The sequence below is a fragment of the Sesamum indicum genome, linkage group LG5, assembly GCF_000512975.1.
Source record: "Sesamum indicum cultivar Zhongzhi No. 13 linkage group LG5, S_indicum_v1.0, whole genome shotgun sequence".
Lineage (NCBI taxonomy): Eukaryota > Viridiplantae > Streptophyta > Magnoliopsida > Lamiales > Pedaliaceae > Sesamum > Sesamum indicum.
This window is the reverse complement of record NC_026149.1, coordinates 6254378-6275435: the sequence shown is the minus strand read 5'-3', so window position 1 is coordinate 6275435 and position 21058 is coordinate 6254378. Positions and strand designations below refer to the sequence as shown.

Genomic DNA, 21058 nt, shown 5'->3' with positions numbered 1-21058 from the left:
GGAAAAGAAAATAATAATAGTGACGAATTGTCCATGTCCTTTTTCATTTCCAAGTAGCACATAAATACATAGAAAATTTGTAACATTGTTGACAAGTGTCCTTAGCCTGTTTTATGCCCTAATAGAGTTTGTCCTGCATTGTTAAGAATTGAGCCAAAAACAACAGGGAATTCGTGCAATTGAACAGAGCAAATCATAAAGGCAGACATGAGTTTTCTTACTCAGAAAATTCTATTACAGAGATCATGTGAAGAAGATGAAGTCTATCGTTTAAATAAAACCTGGTGCCTAAAATAACCAACACATAACTGCCTATACCATGTGGACCAAGTAACCAACTCATAACTGCCTATATGATTGGGATGATGACTGGACAACTAAAATGCTACAACATAAAACGCTAAGAATGCAAATAACGCTTTTGAATACTGCTTCTTATCCTCTGTCCAACATATCAGCTGTAGCTCCAGCACCTGCATCTACCGCAGCACTTTGATGATCATCTATGGTGGTAATGTAGTCATGAACTCCATCAATGGAAGAAGATCCAACAGCCCCCCCACAAGTGGGACTGGGGGCAAAAGACACCAAGCCCAACTTGGATAAAAAAGAGCCAAACACCTTCAGTGGAAGCGCCTTGGTAAAAACATCTGCGAGTTGAGCAAAACTGCGAACTAAGACAGGATCAATGAACCCCTCCTTATAAGCATTGCGAACAAGATGACAGTCAATCTCGATGTGTTCAGTGCGCTCGTGAAAAACCGGATTAGCAAGAATGTGTAACGCAGCCTTGTTATCGCAAAACAAAGAGATAGGCAAAGAAACATGTACGCCAATATCTGCGAGCAAGTAAGATATCCAACGGAGTTCACAAACCGTAGCTGCGAGGCTGCGATACTCCGCCTCCGCGGTAGACCTAGAAACAGTTGATTGTTTCTTTGTTTTCCAGGAAATGAGAGCAGGTCCAAGGAAGAGACAAAAACCGGTTAAGGATCGCCTAGAATCCGAGCATGATGCCCAGTCGGCATCACAATACCCCTGCAAAACCAGAGAATTATCAGCAGGGAGAAACAACCCAAGTGAGGGGCATCCTTTGAGATATTTGACGACATGGAGAGCAGCATTCCAGTGTGCGTCACAGGGATGGTTCAAGTATTGGCTCAACTGTTGAACGGCGTGGGAAATATCCGGTCTGGTGAAACTTAAATAAAGCAACCTGCCCACAAGACGCCTGAAGGAATCAGGATTACGAAGTAGAGCACCTGCATCCGAGCTTAATTTGATGCCAGAGGGGAGTGGCGTTGAGGCAGCCTTGGCCTGCATCATGCCAGTATCCGCTACTATGTCTAAAACATATTTTGTCTGAGCCAAATAGATTCCATCACAGCTACGTGCAATCTCCAATCCTAGAAAATAACGAGCCTCACCAATATCTTTAATTGTAAAAAGGTTATGAAGATAAGTTTTGATCCTCTGAATTTCTTCAACACATGATCCCTCAAACACTTTACTGCCCCTTAGAAGGTCTGTTAGAATGCGTCAAACACCTACTTGGCTTGATGATTTCATCTGTCACCATAACTCTTCCATCTTGCATTCCAATTCTGCAGCACATACCTCGTTTGTAGCTTCTTTATCGGTTTTGCAGGAGCCTCGTTCTTTTACAGAAGCTGTCCAATATCCAGAATGGAGGGCTGCCATGGATGCTGAAATTCAGGCGTTGGAAGGCAACCATACGTGGAGGTTGACTCCTCTTCCAGCTGGGAAGAGAGCCATTGGCAGCAAGTGGGTTTTCAAGGTGAAACTACGAACCGATGGCAGTGTCGAAAGATACAAGGCTCGTCTTGTTGCAAAAGGGTTTAATCAAGTGGAGGGCATCGATTACACGGAGAGTTTTTCTCCAGTAGCAAAGGCAGTGACAGTCCGTTTGATGCTTACTCTTGCTGCTGCCAATAATTGGACACTTCATCAATTGGACGTGAACAATGCATTTCTCCATGGGTTCATCGATGAAGATATTTACATGAGTCCTCCAGCAGGTTACAAGGTTGGTCCAGGCCTTGTGTGTAAATTGGAACGGTCTTTATACGGCTTGAAGCAGGCCGCGATGGCAAAGCGGCCTGGAACAAAAGGGCCCTTGCGACGTCAAGCAAGTGTCTATGTTTTCTTTCTACCCTCCCGTTTTGCTGGGGGGTATATACACAAGAAGTCTGATGTAAAATCCCCAAGTTTTGACAAAGTTTTTGACACTCTAGATTGACAAATTCAGAGCCGTTGTCTGAACGGAGAACTTTTATCTTTGTTCCAAATTGAGTTTCGACCATAGAAGAGAAAGTGAGCAAAATAGAAGACACTTGATCTTTGTGCTTGATAAGATAAGTCCACAAAGATCTACTATAGTCATCTAAGATTGTTAGAACATAATGACATCCTGAAATGTTTGGTGTTTTATACGGCCCCCATAGATCCAAATGTACTAAGGCGAAAGGTGAAGCGGCATGTGCATTACTAGATTCAAACGAAGTTCTAGATTGCTTGGCCTTAGGACATATGTCACATATTACTTCCAATGAGTCATCATTAAGTTTGCAATCTGGAATTTGCTTGATAGCCAACATCGAAACATGTCCCATTCTCCTATGCCACAAAGTGTTATTACAATTTTCAGTAGCAGAACACGCAAGAGGAGAAGATACAGTAGAGTAAACTAAAGGTTTACAAACAGAGGATCTACAAGTTTGTATAAAAGGAACACAAACTTGCTCTAATAAAATCGTGCAAAACAGCTAAATTTTGAACGTTTACAGAATTCGACGAAACTTGACCCAAATGTTGGTCTAGACCCAAGAAATTGTATGGTAAATTCGCTAAACGTAATAATAACTACAAGATTGTATAAAAGAAAAACAGACTTGTCCTAATAACACCGTGCAAAAGAGATAAATTTTGAACGTTCTCAGACTTCAACGAAACTTGACACAAACGTTGGTCTCGACCCAAGAATTTGCTTGGTAAATTTGCTGAGCATAATAGTAACTACTAGTTTGTATAAAAAGGAAGCAAACTTGATCTAATAAAATCTTGCAAAACAGCTAAATTTTGAACATTCTCAGAATTCGAGCAAACTTGACCTAAACGTTGGACTAGACCCAAGAATTTGTGTGGTAAATTTGTTGAGCGTAATAATAACTATAAGTTTGTATAACGGGGAAACAAAGTTGCTCTACTAAAACCGTGCAAAACAGCTAAATTTTGAATATTCTCAAAATTTGAGGAAACTTGACCATAACGTTGGACTAGACCTAAGAATTTGTGTGGTAAATTTGCTAAGCGTAATAATAACTATAAGTTTGTATAAACAGAAAACAAACTTGCTCTAATAAAACATGCAAAACAACTAAATTTTGAACGTTCTTAGAATTCGACGAAACTTGATCCAAACGTTGGTCTTGACCCAATAATTTGCTTGGTAAATTTGCTGAGCGTAATAATAACTATAAGTTTGTATATTATGGAAGCAAACTTGTTTTAATAAAACCGTGCAAAACAGCTAAATTGAACATTCTCAAAATTCGAGGAAACTTGACCAAAATGTTGGACTAGACGGAAGAATTTGTGTGGTAAATTTCCTGAGCGTAATAATATCTACAAGTTTGTATAAAAGGAAAACAAACTTGCTCTAATAAAATCGTGCAAAACAGCTAAATTTTGAACGTTTACAGAATTCGACGAAACTTGACCCAAATGTTGGTCTAGACTCCTTTTTGCTGTCCTTTATAGAAAATTGATATGCCGTGTTATTAGCACATTCTGCAAATTGTACCTGCACGCTTCGTTGTTGTTCTACGGCAAATAGCATTGAGAACGCTTTCTCTAGATCAGGCAAAGGATCCATCATCAATAGTTGGCTTTTTTCTTTGTCAAAGGACTCATGGAGACCCATGAGAAATTGAATTAGCTGTGTAGACACGTGCATTTCAGTAATAGCTTTGTTGATTCCACAGGTGCAGCCTCCACAAGTGCACTTAGGATAAGGAGCTAAACACAACAATTCGTTCCACAGTTTTTTTACCCTTGTCATATAGCAAGTAAGTGTCATGTCGCCTTGAGAGACTGTAGAAATCTCTCGTTGTATTTGATATATCATAGGACCACTGCAACGTCCGTACCTGGCTTCAAGTTCAAGCCACAACTCTCGCGAAGAGCTCACGAACATGAAGCTCTCAACTATGTCCTTCGAAATCGAATTCCAGAGCCACGAAGTGACCATAAGGTCTGCTCGACGCCATTGTTCAAATAGAGCAGAACCTGCTATTGGCCGTGGAAAAGAACCGTCGATAAATGCAAGCTTCATCTTGCATCCTAGAGCGACATATACCGCTCTACTCCAAGTTAAATAATTAGAACCATTCAACTGCGATGATGCTAGTACGAAACTGGAATTGTCCGAAGGATGCAAATAAAGCACCTCCTTTTCATACTGTTCCGCCTCCAGTGATGCCGAATTCGACATATTAACACTTCAAAGTTGCAGCGATTGCGTGAGATAAAAAAACGAAAGTATCAAAGAGACCTTCAAGAAGAAGGCTCTGATACCATGTTAAGAATTGAGCCAAAAACAACAGGGAATTCGTGCAATTGAACAGAGCAAATCATAAAGGCAGACATGAGTTTTCTTCTTACTCAGAAAATTCTATTACAGAGATCATGTGAAGAAGATGAAGTCTATCGTTTAAATAAAACCTGGTGCCTAAAATAACCAACACATAACTGCCTATACCATGTGGACCAAGTAACCAACTCATAACTGCCTATATGATTGGGATGATGACTGGACAACTAAAATGCTACAACATAAAACGCTAAGAATGCAAATAACGCTTTTGAATACTGCTTCTTATCCTCTGTCCAACATATCAGCTGTAGCTCCAGCACCTGCATCTACCGCAGCACTTTGATGATCATCTATGGTGGTAATGTAGTCATGAACTCCATCAATGGAAGAATATCCAACATGCATACGTATCCCTTGGCCTGTCGAAGGAGAAACCACCAGTTGAGCACTGTTGTACTGTACAATCTTGTTTTATCAATGAACTTATATTTATCCAAAAAAAAGAGTTTATCCTACATAGCTAAAGCTTCATCGAGCGAAGAGACAGGCGAGGAACCAATGACATAGGAGAGCCGATCGACTTTGGGTAACCACTGTAGAGTTCCTAAAAAGAGGTCATCCCGATCAAAGAATGGAGAGGTGGTATTATATTAGTGTAATGGATTGAATGTAGAAAATGCAGTAACTAAGAGAATGGGGCATAATGCGGTGTTTGTGATTGGGTTCTCAACAATGTGATCAGGACACAGTCGTGGTAGGATTTCATGAACGGCAACGAGTAGTCGGAAAGGAAGGGGCCGACAGTGTTGAGCCATTGTGCACCCAACACTACATCAACGCCATGGATTGGAAGGATGTAGAAGGGAAAAATATATGTAACTGCAAGGTGATGGGGACAACAGCACAATATCCCGAGAAATGAAATGACTCCCTATTACCCACCAAAATAGGGAAAGGAGCGATTGGTGAGATTTGGAATCGGAAATTATATATGTGTATTCTATGTTTAAAGATTTATCATAGTGTATAACTATATAAAGGTTGGTAGCCGACTCGCATCTTTAGGTAATCGATTCATTGAGTATATAGCTTTTGTGTAAGTTATAGAGGAAATCGGGTTTCCTTCAAATGTGTCTTTAATGGTCCCTATATTAAACTCTTTCAATTGGTCAACAGGGATCAACCCTTCTGAAGAGACTTGCAACTCTTTGGCTAATGATTTTTCTCTTTCATTGGATTGTTGCTTTATGGACGTCTCTGTTTCATCGTGCCACTCAATTTTCTTTTCTGGGCCACATGACTAAAACAGGTATTGTCAATCTTTTTCATCAATTTGTTGATTTCAGAGTCTTGTTCTTGAACATGCTTTGCTAGACCTTTTATAACTCTCCTCAAACTTGCAATTTGCTCCTCCAAGGTTCTAGTATTTTTCACCATGATAAGAGCTACACTTGTTGTCGAGCGAGGAGTAGATGAAAAGGAATCATCCTTCAATTTTCCATCATCTTCATTGGTCATGACGAGATGGAGTAGATATTTTTCAACAATTTCATGGAAAGTCATCTTAGGATATTCTTGTAACCTCCTGGACGTAGTTTGGGACACGACTCCAAGCTTTTCATTTGCACTTGAAATGACAAATTTGAATGTCGAAATCTTGTTTGCAACCATTACGATACTTCAAAGCTATTTGTAAAGAGATGAGAAGTAAAGATTGTTCCACTGAGCATGCCATAATTTTGTAACGCAAATTTCATGTTTCTAAAGAATAATATAAATTAAGAATTTAATTTAATTAGATATTTTGCGGGTACAAAAATCTCTAATTGAAACATCTGATTTTTCACTTCAAAAACGTGATATTTGGCTTTGCCAACTCTGGAGGTAGTAGAACTCGATGTTATGATCTCCACCGGTGCTAACTTAGGTATTCAATAATATTAATTCGAGGGCCTTTTGATTTATTTTCAACACGATATAAACTTGGAATGTTTGACTTGAACTTTGGCTATTTCTTGGTGGAATTGGAGCTTCGATTTTCCGCCAATGTGGATGTTGTTTTGATAACATTAATTTGTAAATCTTTTGACTTGTTTTTGGATCAAACATTGAAACTTCTTTATCCCTAAGATGAAAGTCTTAATTTTTGCCTTGAATGTCGTGCATCTTCTTTGATTTGCGCTACAGATAATTCCGGGACTTCTTGAATGCTCTTTGCTCACGTCTTCACTTGTATCTTCAATTGTATTTATTGAATTGTTGGAAGCATACTTTTATTTATAGTTGTAGAATGGAAGACTTTTCCATATTTACTTGATGAGACAGTGCTATTTGATCCGCCTTACATAATTTATTTGACATTTGCTTCCTTCAATTTGTAAGATATTTGACCATTGTGTCACTTGATTGGCCGAAAAATAAATATTAACATCAATTAATTAGCTATTTATTTTAGAAATTAAATAATTAAATGCCCAAAATATAAATAAAAAATGATATTCAATATATTAATTTCTCAAGTGGCACAAATTTAATTTGTCTACATATTTATTTGTCCGGACAGCTTGAGGGGCTAAAAAATTCTCAAGTTTACTTTTGTGCATTTTCATTGGATAAAAACAATGGCAATATCTATGTTTCATTTTTGTGCATTTTGAAGGGTAGTTTAGGAGTTTTTTTTTTTTTTTTAATAAATAGGGATACAATGGTAATTTCGACACATCCCAATAAAGTGGGCCTAGTAGGAGTTGAAATCCCACTAGTCCTGGTGGAAAATTCTCTTGATATCACGGGCCGGCCCACCATCATGTAAACAAGGGACATGGGCTGGTTTGAGGGGATATCAGCCCATTTTCTTTGGAGTAAATACACCCGAAGTGGTGGGCAGTCGGTTGAAGATTTCTAGGACCAAATCCCTAGCATAATGTTTGGATCGTTTTCTGAGTGTTTTGTTGTATTTTATGGAAATAGAGAGAGAAAAATAAAGATAAATAAGTGTGTGTTAGAGATAGTTTGTATATTTGGATTTGTTTTTGAAGATAATTTAAAATAAGTATTGTATGTTTAATGTTGTATTTTGGAATACAAAAATTACTATTTATTGTCAAATCATGTCTTTTTTATATATATTTATGTATATCTATGTGTATATATATATGTATATATATATATGCTAAAATAGTTTAAAAAACTTAGATAAGGTGTTTCTAAATGATGGTAAACATTGGGTATGTTTTGACTCGTTCAGGAAATAACTTGAAAATGAAAACAAACATAGTGTAAATTTTTTCTGAGATAGTTATGTTGTTGTTGTTGGATATAATTTGGGCCTTTAAGGTTACAAACACTCCAAAAAAATATGATATTAATCATAAAATATCAAGTGACAATTTTAAAATTTTCATTAAAAATATATATTAAGTGATAATAATTTTTATCATATCGTAATAAGTATTAGTAACAATAATTCTGCATAAAATTTTTATTATAAATAACTAGTAACACAATATTGTAAGAATAATTATTTATCATCATTGTGTCATCATCACATATGTGTCACTAATTGTTTCCTTTGTCATTATTTCTTGCTAATAGTAATTTTTATAAAAAAATAGTAATTATCTTAACCACGAAATTCATTAGTGTAATAAAAAGAAATGTTGTCACATACATATAATTAGTAATAGTGTTAAAATTGTTTTTTTTTTTTTTTTCACTAATCTTCTCTTCTTGTGGATAAATCCTATCGTCTACACTAGACACTAGAAAACCTGAAATTTGCACCTCCGGAGGCGTAACGTCCCCCAAAGCAATCTAAACAACATAAAGTAAATTACAAAGCAGTAACAAAGCAATAAAAGGCCTACACCTAGGACTCTAAGACTATTGGATGTCCGTCGTCTGTCGATGAAGGCTGAGTGGTCGGCCATGTAGAATGGTCGAGTGGCCGAGGTGCGCGTCACGGGGGCCTAGTGTGCGGGCAGCCCGTGACATTCTCCCCCACCTGAGATAGCGATGCCCCCGGCGCTACGGAAGCATGGTACGCTTAATGTAGATGGGCTTGCTAGACTCTAATGGGCTTTCAAGTTGGACCAATTGGGCCCATTTAGGTGAGCAGGGCTCCAGAACTTGGGCTTCTTTTGTTCAATGGGCTTTAGCACAGTTTATCAAATATATGGAATTTTTCATACCACAACACGAAAACAAAATTAAGAAATAAAAGTTATACAATCTTAACCCCCTAGATTGATAATTGGTCAGAATCCCAACCCCCCATCTTACTTAAATTACAATTATATGCAATAGGGCCCATTTACTTGGGCTTATTAGAGTTGATATCCCAAATCATCCTTAAGAATTTCTTGGAAAAAATTGCAATTGTGGTCCCATACGTTACGGGCTCAATATTTTTTATTTCACAGAAAGAAAAAAGTGTTGCTTCTTTTGGTCCCAATCTTATTTAAACTGTTAATTCAGAGATGAAAAACTACTTTCGGAAAGTCAAAGGTGATTTTTTATGGTTTGAAAACTACTAGATTTTTGGAGAGAATTATATCCAGTTTTATCACGATTTTCATGCATCTCACTATAAAATAGCAATTTTTCCTACTAAATTTTGCAAATAAAAAAAAAAAGCTGTACAATTATGATAGATAAAAAAATGTCTCTGCAAAAAAAAAAAAAAAGCTACACGCTTTTGATAGATAAAAAAAATATTATTATGAATGAAATGTTAAATTATACATATTTAGCCCTGTTTCCCCTCCCAATTTTACATAATTTAACATTTCTTTCATAATAAAAATATATATCTATGATAAGTGTGCAGCTTATTTTTTTGCAGAGATATTTTTTTTTATTTATCATAATTGTGCAACTTATATATATATATATATATATATTGCAAATTTAGTAGAAAAAATTACCATTTTGTATTGAGATTCATGAAAATTGCAATAAAATCGGATATAATTCCCTCCAAAAGCCTGGTGGTTTTCAAACCAAAAAAAACAACCTTTGACCTTTCAAAAGTGGTTTTCTATCCCTTACTTAATGGTTTAACACATGGTTGGGATCAAAATATACTTTTTCTTTTTATGGGATTAAAGTGTTGAGCCGGTAAGGTATAGAATCAAAATTGCAATAGTACCTATCTGATGAAACCAAAAGTCTAATTTTCCAATTTATGAGTATAAATCTAAGCTCGGTACAGATTGGAGTTTGAGGAGTTGATTCCAATCCGAACCCAATCGACGGTATTAGCAAATCCTATTGGGCCCATCTGTTCCTTATTAGAATTTCTACTTTTACCCCAATTTTTCAAAAAAAAAACCCTCATATTTAAATTTAATTCCCCAATCAATCTGTGGGTGAAATAAAGACACTCTCAATCAAAAAAACAAAAAATAAATAAATGAAGAAATGTTAGCTCTTTATTTTTCTTTCCACATTTCCTTTTTTCTCTCTATTTTAGTCCGTCAACTTTTAAAATATTCATAGTTTCAATCCTTAAGCCTAATTAATGATCATTTTACCCTTTCAAAGCAAACATAATTCAAATATCTTTTTTCTGTGTTCATAATCAGACCCAACATACTTCCAAAAATAAAATTAAACCTCCATAAATTCATCATTTCTTTGACCGCTTTGTTTCCAAATATTCCAAGTCCTTGGTATTCCCGGGTACTGTGGTTGGAGAAAGTTCGTAAAATCGAGAATTTGGAATACCCCGAGAATAAGACGGGTCAAAGAAAGGTATATAGAAATTTATGAAAGTTTAATTTTATTTTTGAAAGTATGTTGGGCCTAATCATGGCATAAAGAAAAGATAATTGAACTATATGTTTTCTTTAAAAGGGCAAATTGATCATTAATTAAACCTAAAGACCGAAATTGTTAATATTTTAAAAATTAAAAGACTAAAATAGAACTTCAATATATTTAGGGATTGAAACGAATTAGTGGCAGTATATGAGAACCAAAACTGTAATTATCCCACATAATATTATAAAATCCTATCACTGTTATCCTAAATTTTACCATTTATTAATTTATACCACTTTAAATCCATCACACAAAATAAACAAGGCCTAATAGTCTATAATAGAAACATGTCAAAACATTGAATCGATGTATAATATTATATAGCTAACAAAACTTATATTCACCTAAGGCATCTTTCAGCAAGTGTAATCCACATGACAATTTTATCAAATGTATTAAAAATTAAAAGGGTTCTCTTGAAATTTGGTAAAATTATAAATATTTTGTCATTATTTAAAAAATTACATAATACCCTCTAGGTTTAACGACTATCTAATAAATACTCTCTTGTGACAGTCAATTGTAATGGAGTATTTGTTAGACGACCATTACTCTCCAAAATAGTTGTAATTTTTCAAACAATAAAAAAATATTTATAATTACGTCAAAATTTAGGATAGCCCATTATAACTTGCCCTATATTAAATGTGAGAAATGTTGCTTCCACCAAAAGGGGTTGAAGGAGGGAGATAATAGTGAAAACCCCTAAAATTCACAGCAGGAAAATAATGAGAAACAATAAATTTTGATCATTTCATAGGAGACCTAATTACAACTCCAGACCCAGAAAATTATTTAAAAAAAAAAAAAAGAAAGCAGCAGAAGCTATATATTTCTTCAAGGGCTCAAACCTCTGACTTGATTCTGATCCTTGCAAAATAATCAAAACCTCAACAATGGTAGGGGAAAAAGAATGAGATAAGAGTAGTTTGGGTTGAAATATTATTAAGAATTGAAGGGGAAAATGCCCTTTTGGATGTTCTTCTTCAAAGGCCTTTGAGTTGTTCCACCAGTCCTGAGAGGCTACTCCACTTCTCAAATGCAGTTGCAGATGCCACAAAAGCTACCTTTGAAGCTTCAATATCATTGCTAGAAACTGCAAAATCACCATTGTCCAAACATTCTATGCTTTACTCCTTATTTCTTTACATTTTTAGGGAGTACTAATCACAGCCAAGCGCTTCACAAGTTACAGATGTTCTTCGGCTTGCATTTCGATTGATGAATTTTGATTTCAAAAAAGGATTTGGAGAAAGGATTTTAAAGTATTCAATTTTTTAAAAGAATTTGAAATCCATCAGATGTTATTTGGGTTGCATTTGGATTGAAAGATTTGAAATTATGAATTTCAAATTCTTCATAACAAATTGATGGATTTTTAAATTCTTTTCAAATTGAATCATTTGAAATCGTTTCTCCAAATTCATCAATTTAAATGCACCCTTAATTTCTTTGCTCAGGATGATTGAAACATGCAGCCACCTACCATCACTTCGTCTATAATCTTAAGTTTACATGTAAATTACACCGAGTTTATAATAGTTTTCGCTTCGCCAAATTTTCTATGTGAACCAAAATACATAGTGTTCAAGACCAAGGATTCTAACTTAACTACATTTTGCTTCAAGCTTCATTATTCCTTATAATTCTCATAACCAAAATGTTCATCCGGCAAACCGTCCAACGCCTCTCTTCACCATTAGTTTGTGCATTATTAAGAGTCGACAGGGTATCAGAGTCACGTCAAAAAAAAGGTTTGAAGTGTAGGATTTAGACGTGAGAAGGGCATGTTAAGATATTAATGTTAAATGATATGAGATGGTCGTTTAATATGCATTAAGTGTGTGCTCCACAGTCAGCAAATGCGGAAAAGTCTTGACCAAAACGTTACCTGATGAGATTAAGGAGGCCAGCGAGGAATTAAACGTATCGACCTCCGTCTTCTCCTCATCACTAGAACTCAACTGTCAAAAACATGAAGACGAGAAAAGCATCAGAACTTGGCAAAACCGGATGCATGCACGCACTGCTCATACATAAAGTGAGACGTTAGATGGTAAAAGTTCTTGATCGTTTGAAGGTCCATCGGCCCTCAATACACATTAAACATGAGACTAAAAGGAGTGAATTCCAACATCGGAACACCTTGTTGAAGGCAGAATTCACTTTCTGGACCCATTCAGTATCCTTGCTGGAGCCAAGAACTGAACTTGCTGCAGAAAGATCATTCTTCTCTATTGCTTGGCCTACTTTGCTGAGCTTATAAACAAGATCTTGCAGGTATGCTGCAATGTCAAATTCAGACAAGTCCTTTAGAATTCTGGCAAAAATTGTCACTCGAAATTTTATTGCATTTCAAGTGTTTGAAGCTTAAATGTTATATTTCTGTTGCTATATACAAAAGTTTGCCCTTATAATTAGATTTTGGAAGAAAGACTAAAATAAAATTTGCAGTATAGCAAGGTGGCAGTTTGTTCTTCTTCTCTTTATCTTTTTCCTCTACCAGTTGAACTAAATCCCCTAGCAAATAAGGCCCCCGGGGAAATGCACAGATACAGAGGGGAAATTCTAGCCGAGTTAAACCTTAATCAATTATATGATAAGTGTAATATACTTGTCATTTGATTAGCGTACGGTTTAAAGAGAACGACGAATCACATGACAAATGTATCAAACATGATGTGTGATTCATTAGTTTCGGTAAAATACATTCCCAAGTACTAAAAGAATGAAATGCTTACAAGATGAAACACAATGCAAAGTGGTTTTAAACACTCTTGAGGTTTGCTTTCATCTAATAAATAAGTCCTGCATTAGTTAAAATTTACTAAATTTATTGATATTAAATTGATATATACCATTGATTGACTTAAGGTGACTTATTGTAGGTCAGATAATTTTTTTCGAACTAAACTATCCTTCTAACACTGAACATATACCTACTCACATCTATTAATGCGGGAAAATGTACAAGGGTAATTTGATTATAAGACGATTTATTTGACCTGCAAATCCCAAGAATAAATACTAAATATAATTTTTCGAATTATAAGGATTTACGAACAATTATCCCAACTAATGAAGTAAGAACATAATTAGCCTCAGCTCAGAATGAATTCTGATATTGTTCTAAAGATAAAAGTCCTGTGCACCTACGTCAGCATTTTTCCAACCACAAAAGGTTCCAATTCCATCCCTAAAGAACACGAATTGATCTCTTTCTCGACATAGGAAACACACAAGGAAGAAAATGAAAATGGAACCTGTTTCTTTAGCAGATGAGCTGATGACGCCTTGTCTCTCAAGCCTCTTCTTCCTGTCCTTCTTGACCTTCTCCAGCAGCTCCTCATCGTCGTCGGCCTCCAGAATTGCGGCGTTCGCCTCATCCAACTTCCCTTTACTATACCCGCGGAGTGTAGTAAACAGCAATGTGGACAGGGAAATGGTTCGCCTGCTGATGACAAGGGAGGAGGAGGCCTCCGTAGCAGCCCGGCAGCACACAGCCTGCGCCTGAACTGTCGATGCAGATGCGTATGGAAGTGATGGGAGAAAAGCTTTCGCATTCGGGAGGAAGACTGTTGCCATTTCTTTCTTCTCTCTTTTCTCTTCTTTTTCTACTGTGTTTAGGAGTCCTTTCTCAGTTGTTTTCTCGTGGCAAAGAATGGGGTGTTGTGGCAGTTGGAACTGCACAAGATAAGATTGCAAGATTTCCTGCTACTATGGACCATAGTTTCGAGCTTTGGAGGGTACTCAAGTCATTTGAAATGTGAACAAAAATAGACAATGAAAAAAAAATATTTTATGGTTCTATTTCTTGATGTGATTTTCTGGGACAGTGTGTTTGTAGATTCCCATCAATCGTTTACGGCAAATTACGAATTTCCATCCAGACAAGATAAAAACGGTTGTTGGAAGTTTACACAATCAACTGTTTTTTATACTTATGTAAGATAAATATCATTTTTAGTCACTCAATTATGTCATTTATTCGAGTTTTATTGATTATTATCATCCAAAATTTATGCCACACACCTCTTTCTCTTATGGCATGTAACGGGTTGTTATTTTTCGGGCTTTATTGTCGGTTTTTCACTTTTTTCTTCCCTTCAAAATAAGGTCCCTTTACTAGTTTAGATGATCAACTAACGGTTAAAACTAACTTTGATCCTTTTAAAAAAAATTGCGGATCAAAATTAATAAGGTCGGGATATGGGTAGCAAAAGTGATTTAATGACTCAGTTAGGAGACCAAAAGTGAAATTATTCCTTTCACTTACATGATACTTATCATCAAAAGGTTAAGCACTTTACCTAGAGATATAGTTTCATAATTAATGGGTTCTTGAAATCAAATAGTTATTTTCAAAGATAATTAATTAACATAAGTTAATTAGATCAATATTATCACTAAATCACACAAATAAAAGATGAATCTAAGCGCTCATACCGTTATTTAAATAAGTTCTTCTCCTTGCTAGTTCATAAAAGTACAATCCCTTGGGAGTTCATATTAAAATAGACCTAATGAAAGTAGGGGAATTCATAGTTCGGTTAAATCGATTGAACCAAATTGAGTCGATTTAATCGAAAATCAAACTGAAATTTTCTGTTCGATTTTTGGGTTTTTTTTTTTTTTTTTCAGTTTTGGATTCGGTTTTTTCCTTCACCGCTTGGTGACAAAACCAAACTGAAAATCGGTATTTTTAAAATACATATATTTTATTTTATTATTTATTATTAAGTAGTGAGTTTTTTATGCATTTTTTATAATTTTATTTGTCGTTTGTTTTATAATTTTTTTTTTGTTTTGTTTCTTAAGTGTAACTTGAAATTTTGAATTGTATTCTTAAATATTCTTTTCATTATACATTTTATTTTTTAGATTTTGATATTTTGGTACATATATTTTTGGATAAAATTAAAACAATACTAAAACTATATATATATATATATATTTAAAAAAATCAGTTATTTTGGCTAAAAAAACCAAAAAAATTAAAACTAAACAGTGTTTGATTTAAACCGAACCAAACCGACAATATTGTGAAAACTGTGAACCAAATTTTGAATTAACCAAAAATTCAGTTTGAATGAACTAACTGAACACCCATAAATAGAAGTTAACATGTATTATATTAATTGATCATTTAAATTAAAATATACAATATATTATTAAATTGTTGGTTGAGTTTATTTGTTAAAATATTGTAATTATTATGGAAAAGTAAAAAATATTATATATTTATTAAATACAATTATATGTTACATATTGTTTTTGTATATTAACTTGATATAGTATTAAATATAAATGTAAAGATATGAAATATTTGAAAATAATGAAAAATGGGGGGAAAAAACCCACAAACTAGTTGGTTCACTAACTTTTGAATAAAGACATGTACAACAGACCTGTATAAATTAATACTCGATAAATTGATAATTTCTCTAAAATCGTAATTTTTTTGCGTCCTGACCTGATATTATTCGATTCGTCGTTTATCAGAGTTTGTAGTGCTACTACTTTAATATTATAAGTCGTTGTATCTTAGAAGATAAATTGTCGTTATCGTTAACACCAGAGTGATGCAATAATTATATTAAAAATAAATAATCTAACTCTTACCTCGACTTTATAATATAAAGCTCCCCCATATTCCTCGATTTTCACAACACGGGCAATAAATAATAATAATATATTAATTAATTTAAAATTATCGATATATTTATAAATAAAATGAAAGAAAAGAAAAGAATAACAATAGATTGTCTTAGCAGATGGTTGCTCAAGTTGGGCTAACATACTGAATGGGCCAAGTCTAAACATGAGGTTGGTTTGTAATGATCTCGGTATTCTTGTTTAATAAATCAATAATATCTTCGTTTAATGGTTAAATTTGAAGCATAAATAAATATATGATTATTCGTCTCATTTAATTTAAATTTTATCGTAATGCATTTGACTCATTTAATATAAGTTAATTGATCGAATCGATGTATTATCGAATTATTTATATTGACATAATTATATATCGACAGTTTCTATATAAAAAAAGGATTATATAATCACCTATAATTAATTAGAGTGTAAACATGGGATGCATTTAAAAGAGCGTAAATCATGTTCATACTTTTTAAAATTAAATTTAATTACACAAATACTTTACGTATTATCTAAAATTACAGATACATTCTCTAAGAGAGTGTCAATATAATTTTCTTTACATGTGTTTTTATACGTTTTTGCCCCTAAAAAGGTGTCAATACGATTACAATTACAATCTTAGAAAATAAACTTATTGTTTAAAAAATAATAGTATTTTTTTGTAATTAAATCTAACCTTAGAAACGTGAATGTAATTTAATTTCTATAGAGGCAGATTGCTATGGGATCCTCTACTTCCAAATAGTGCTACTTCTTGTATTGCACCTCTAGATGTATGACATGTGGACAAATAATGTTGACGAGAGATTTGGGGAACAGTGGAACCGATGGGTAGGAGAGAGAGAGGGGATATTGATACTAATAAAAAAAAAAAGATAAATTACAACAACCTCCCTTATAATTTGGCATAATTACGAATTTCTCCTTGTTATTTGAAAAATTATCAATACCCCCTAATTTTAATGGTGAACTGACCAAAATGACTTTGTGGATTAAAAATTAAAATTTTATTTATTTATTAAAAAAATTATTTTTTTTTAAATTTTTTCATAATTTTTAAAATTTTTCATCCATCACGTTCGATTGTTTTATGAGTTTTTAATCTTTTTTAAAAAAATAAAAAATACAATAAGGGCAAAGTTGATAATTTCATACCTCCATCCAAAGATTACATAATTTGAACTTATAATTATATTTATTCATATTCATTTTATGTTTAGTCATTATTCTATAGGATATGAAGTGAAGCCCGACATTTGTGTGGATCTTAGCCCATGCCGTAAGTTAGATTTTTGCTCTAATGAGCAGAATAAGGAAAAAGAAGTTGTGTTCTTGAGGATAATGGTGGAGAAAAGTTAATAAATAAATGTCATTCAACTATTTTAGAAGAGAAAATGACTACATCAACCTAATAGCTAATATAATTCGGGTTGATACACAAATGATGGTCGATTACTCTCACTTTGGTGACGAAGTTTCTTTTGATACGGCTTATAGAAAAAATAAAGAGGGTCGATCATTTGCCCTTTTTATTAGTGTAAACAACCATAAGCAAACTATTATTTTTGGTGCAACATTATTATATGATGAGACTACATCAACCTTTATCTGGTTTGTTTGATACATTTGTGAGGACAATGTTTGGAAAACAACCAAAATCCATCCTTACAGATCAAGATGCAGCAATGCCAAAAGCTTTGACAACGACATGGCCTAACACATGCAATCGCTTGTGCATTTGGCATATCTACCAAAATGCAGCTATGCATTTGAGTAGTGTATTTGCACGCTTTACAAGTTTCTCCAGTTGAAATTCTAAAGCATGCAGCCAATGTTTATACACTTGAAGTCTTTGAGTTATTTCAAAATGAGTTGCGGAAGGCGTATGATTCTCAAATAGAGCTGTGTGGAGAGATTGGAGAGACTTTTGAGCCTAAGATTATTCCTTTCAGGAAGCATTATCAACATACAGTCATGTACAACTCTTCTCAAGCTAATGTGCTTGTAGTTGTAAGAAGTTTGAGTTTGTAGGAATTTTATGTTTACATGCTCTCAAAGTCCTTTCTTCAAGAAATATTGTCAAAATTCTTGAGTTATACATTAAAAAAAGGTGGACCAAGAAAGCTAAAAAGAGCGTTGTTGAAGAACAAATTGGAGGATAATGTATCTTCTTCTCAATGTTTGAACGAAAATGTGGAAAAAAAATTGATTGGAGTCCACTACAAAGAATTGTGTAGCTATATAGTCAGCTAGTAACTCGGGCTACTTTAACTGATGAGACATTTAAACTTGCAAAAACTAGCATAATGTTTGGATTCGTTTTTTGAGTGTTTTTGTTGTGTTTTGTGGAAATAGAGAGAGAAAAACAAAGATAAATAAGTGTGTGTTAGAAATAGTATGTATGTTTGGATTTGTTTTTGGAGATAATTTAAAATAAGTATTATATATTTAATGTTGTGTTTTGGGAGACAAAAATTACTATTCATTGTCAAATCATGTCTTTGGAGATAATTTAAAATAAGTATTATATGTTTAATATTGTATTTTGGGAGACAAAAATTACTATTTATTGTTAAATCATGCCTTTTTTTATATATATTTATGTATATATGTGTGTATATATATGTATGTTTTTATGCTAAAACAGTTAAAAACACCTAAATAAGGTGTTTTTGAATGATGGCAAATATTAGGTATGTTTTGACTTGTTTCAGAAATAAATTGGAAATGAAAACAAACATAGTGTAGTATTCTCAAGATGATTGAAGAAGTTGAGATAAGAGTAGAGAATATGACAGCACTTAGTCCACACGTCGGACCCAAATCCATTATGAAGAAAGCTCTTGTATCCAGAGTAAATAAGAAACAAAGTGTTGGTGCATCGTCTAGTGCTGAAAATGCATTTGATGATGTCAATAATGGCTGAAATTTAGATAAAACGGAAAAAAGAATATAAAATCTCAAAGAAGGCCTAAGTGGATTAGAGAAGAGCACACAAAGGTTAGATTAACTAAACTTGTCAAGTTTTATACTTGATATTTCTCTTTATGTTATAGAGGAAAATGAGTACATTTTGTTGATAATTTTTTGATTTTTTCAGCAATTTTCATGGAGTATTTTTCTTTTATAATCTTTTTTCCCCTTAATTTCAAAAAATAAAATGAAATAAAAATAGAAAACCCATTTTATTGTTGTTCAACCAGAGGTCTGTCGGCTGAACTGTTGAGTATGAACAACAATAGAACGGGTTTTTGTTTTTAACCCATTTATTTATATTAATTCTTTTTAAATTAAATGACTTTTTTTTAACTTGCGCACTTAATTATCATAATTTTTCATAACTACATTTTGGTAGTTTTTTTTTCTCTCATTCAAGTTTTTATCTCTTATATATATTTTAAATAATTTTTAACTCTATAGAAAGAAAATAATATAACTTTAAAAAATATTTTGTTCTAAATATTTTATAAAAAAATTATATACATACATAAAATGTGCTATACTTACTAGTCTTGATAATTTGAATATGTTCAGCATTGGAAATATGTTTTTATTTCTTTTAACAGGAAATTCATTCAAAAAATAAAATAAAATTACTTGAACTAATGTTGGGTTTTCCAAAAATTGAAGACGAGATTTTTAATTAATTTCTCAATATTATTATTTCGGGTTCATCACTTATTATTTGATGAAAAAGGGGAAACGAAGGAAATTTTGATATTTAAATCTTGATTGAGTAACATAAGATCTCTACAATTAATAGATCTTCCATAAGTCCAACAAAAAGAAATATTAAATTTAAGACGAAATCTATGAATTAGTCATCCATTTTTAATTTTTTTTATGCAAAGAAGACTATAATCTATGATGTAATGGCATTTTATGAAATATTAATAAAAGAATTTGACTTTTTTTTTTTTATTGTACTCCTTATCACTTGGAATATACGATTCATTATAACTCTGATTCCATTAAATTTAAGGGTAAATTACATATCCATTAAGATAGAGCTAAATCGTACAGACATTTCCTGTGTTTTATATAATTACAGGTATTATAATATTACAGTTACATCCCCCGAAGGGTGTTAGTGTAATATTTTTCAGGTGGTGTTTGTGTAAGTTTTACATTTGAATAGAGTAAAATTGTAATTACAACTATAAACTCAGAGGATGTAACTGTAATTTTGCAGAAAGTAGGGAGTGCTTATGTATTTTAACCTAATCTCAGGGGAGTGTCATTGTAATTTACCCTAAATTTATCGAATAGAAACTTTAGTGAGATACATTTGAGAGATGATGATTATAATATTGCATTTAAGATAATAAATTCGCAATAAGCTCATACTATATTTGGGCTCTATGCATATTGATGGATCGATCCAGAGTTACCACAATTTCTCTTTTATTTTAGAATAGCTAAATCGCGTCAAGATGTGTTCAAGTACGCCGTTAGATTGCTGATCCATATCAAAGCTCATGACGTTCAAATCCAGTAGAAATGAGCACAAGTTATATTGTGCCCTTCTCATCTATACTAATATAAAAAATAAAGGGCATGCATACCCACAAAACAGTGATTAGTGACACCACCGCACCAAATTTTTGTAAAATCAAAAATGGCCTTCAACTAATAGGATAACTAATTTATTCAACTTTTCAAATTATACATTAACTGATAAATTAATTTTTTGTATTTTTTACTCTTAAATTTAAAACATGAAGCATTTTTATTACATACACATAAAAACAGCATGCCACAATAGCTAGTGCCTATAAAAAGGGATCTTCAGCATACCAACAGCAAAATTCATAGCAAAGCAAATCTAAAAACTCTCTACAACAACAAAGTTCTGTGACTGCGAAGAGTTCACATCTTTCTGGGACATAAATCCTCAAAACCTCATCAATTTGATTCTCAGCAGGAAAGGTAAAAGGGAAAAAAACAATAAGGGGGTGG

At 33.3% G+C, this 21058-nt stretch overlaps 2 protein-coding genes across 2 annotated transcripts; both read right to left on the bottom strand.

Moving 5' to 3' along the window:
• On the bottom strand, window positions 436–1326 carry LOC110011997 (uncharacterized mitochondrial protein AtMg00810-like). Its single transcript, XM_020693906.1, has one exon. It carries the CDS (start codon window positions 1324–1326, stop codon window positions 436–438), a length of 891 nt encoding a protein of 296 aa, XP_020549565.1.
• Window positions 11150–14134, bottom strand: LOC105162137 (thylakoid lumenal 16.5 kDa protein, chloroplastic). Its single transcript, XM_011080098.2, has 4 exons — window positions 13702–14134; window positions 12584–12723; window positions 12330–12402; window positions 11150–11534 (listed from the first exon to the last, which is right to left on the bottom strand). Exons 1-4 carry the CDS (start codon window positions 14021–14023, stop codon window positions 11425–11427), a joined length of 645 nt encoding a protein of 214 aa, XP_011078400.1. The 5' UTR covers window positions 14024–14134; the 3' UTR covers window positions 11150–11424.

Coding starts and splice junctions, on each gene's coding strand:
- LOC110011997 (XM_020693906.1), bottom strand. CDS start 1,326: ATGATGCAGGCCAAGGCTGCCTCAACGCCACTCCCCTCTGGCATCAAA.
- LOC105162137 (XM_011080098.2), bottom strand. CDS start 14,023: ATGGCAACAGTCTTCCTCCCGAATGCGAAAGCTTTTCTCCCATCACTT. Junction 12,403..12,583: donor TGAATTCTGCCTTCAACAAG/GTGTTCCGATGT, acceptor TGTTTTTGACAG/TTGAGTTCTAGTGATGAGGA. Junction 11,535..12,329: donor GGCCTCCTTAATCTCATCAG/GTAACGTTTTGG, acceptor GTGATTTTGCAG/TTTCTAGCAATGATATTGAA.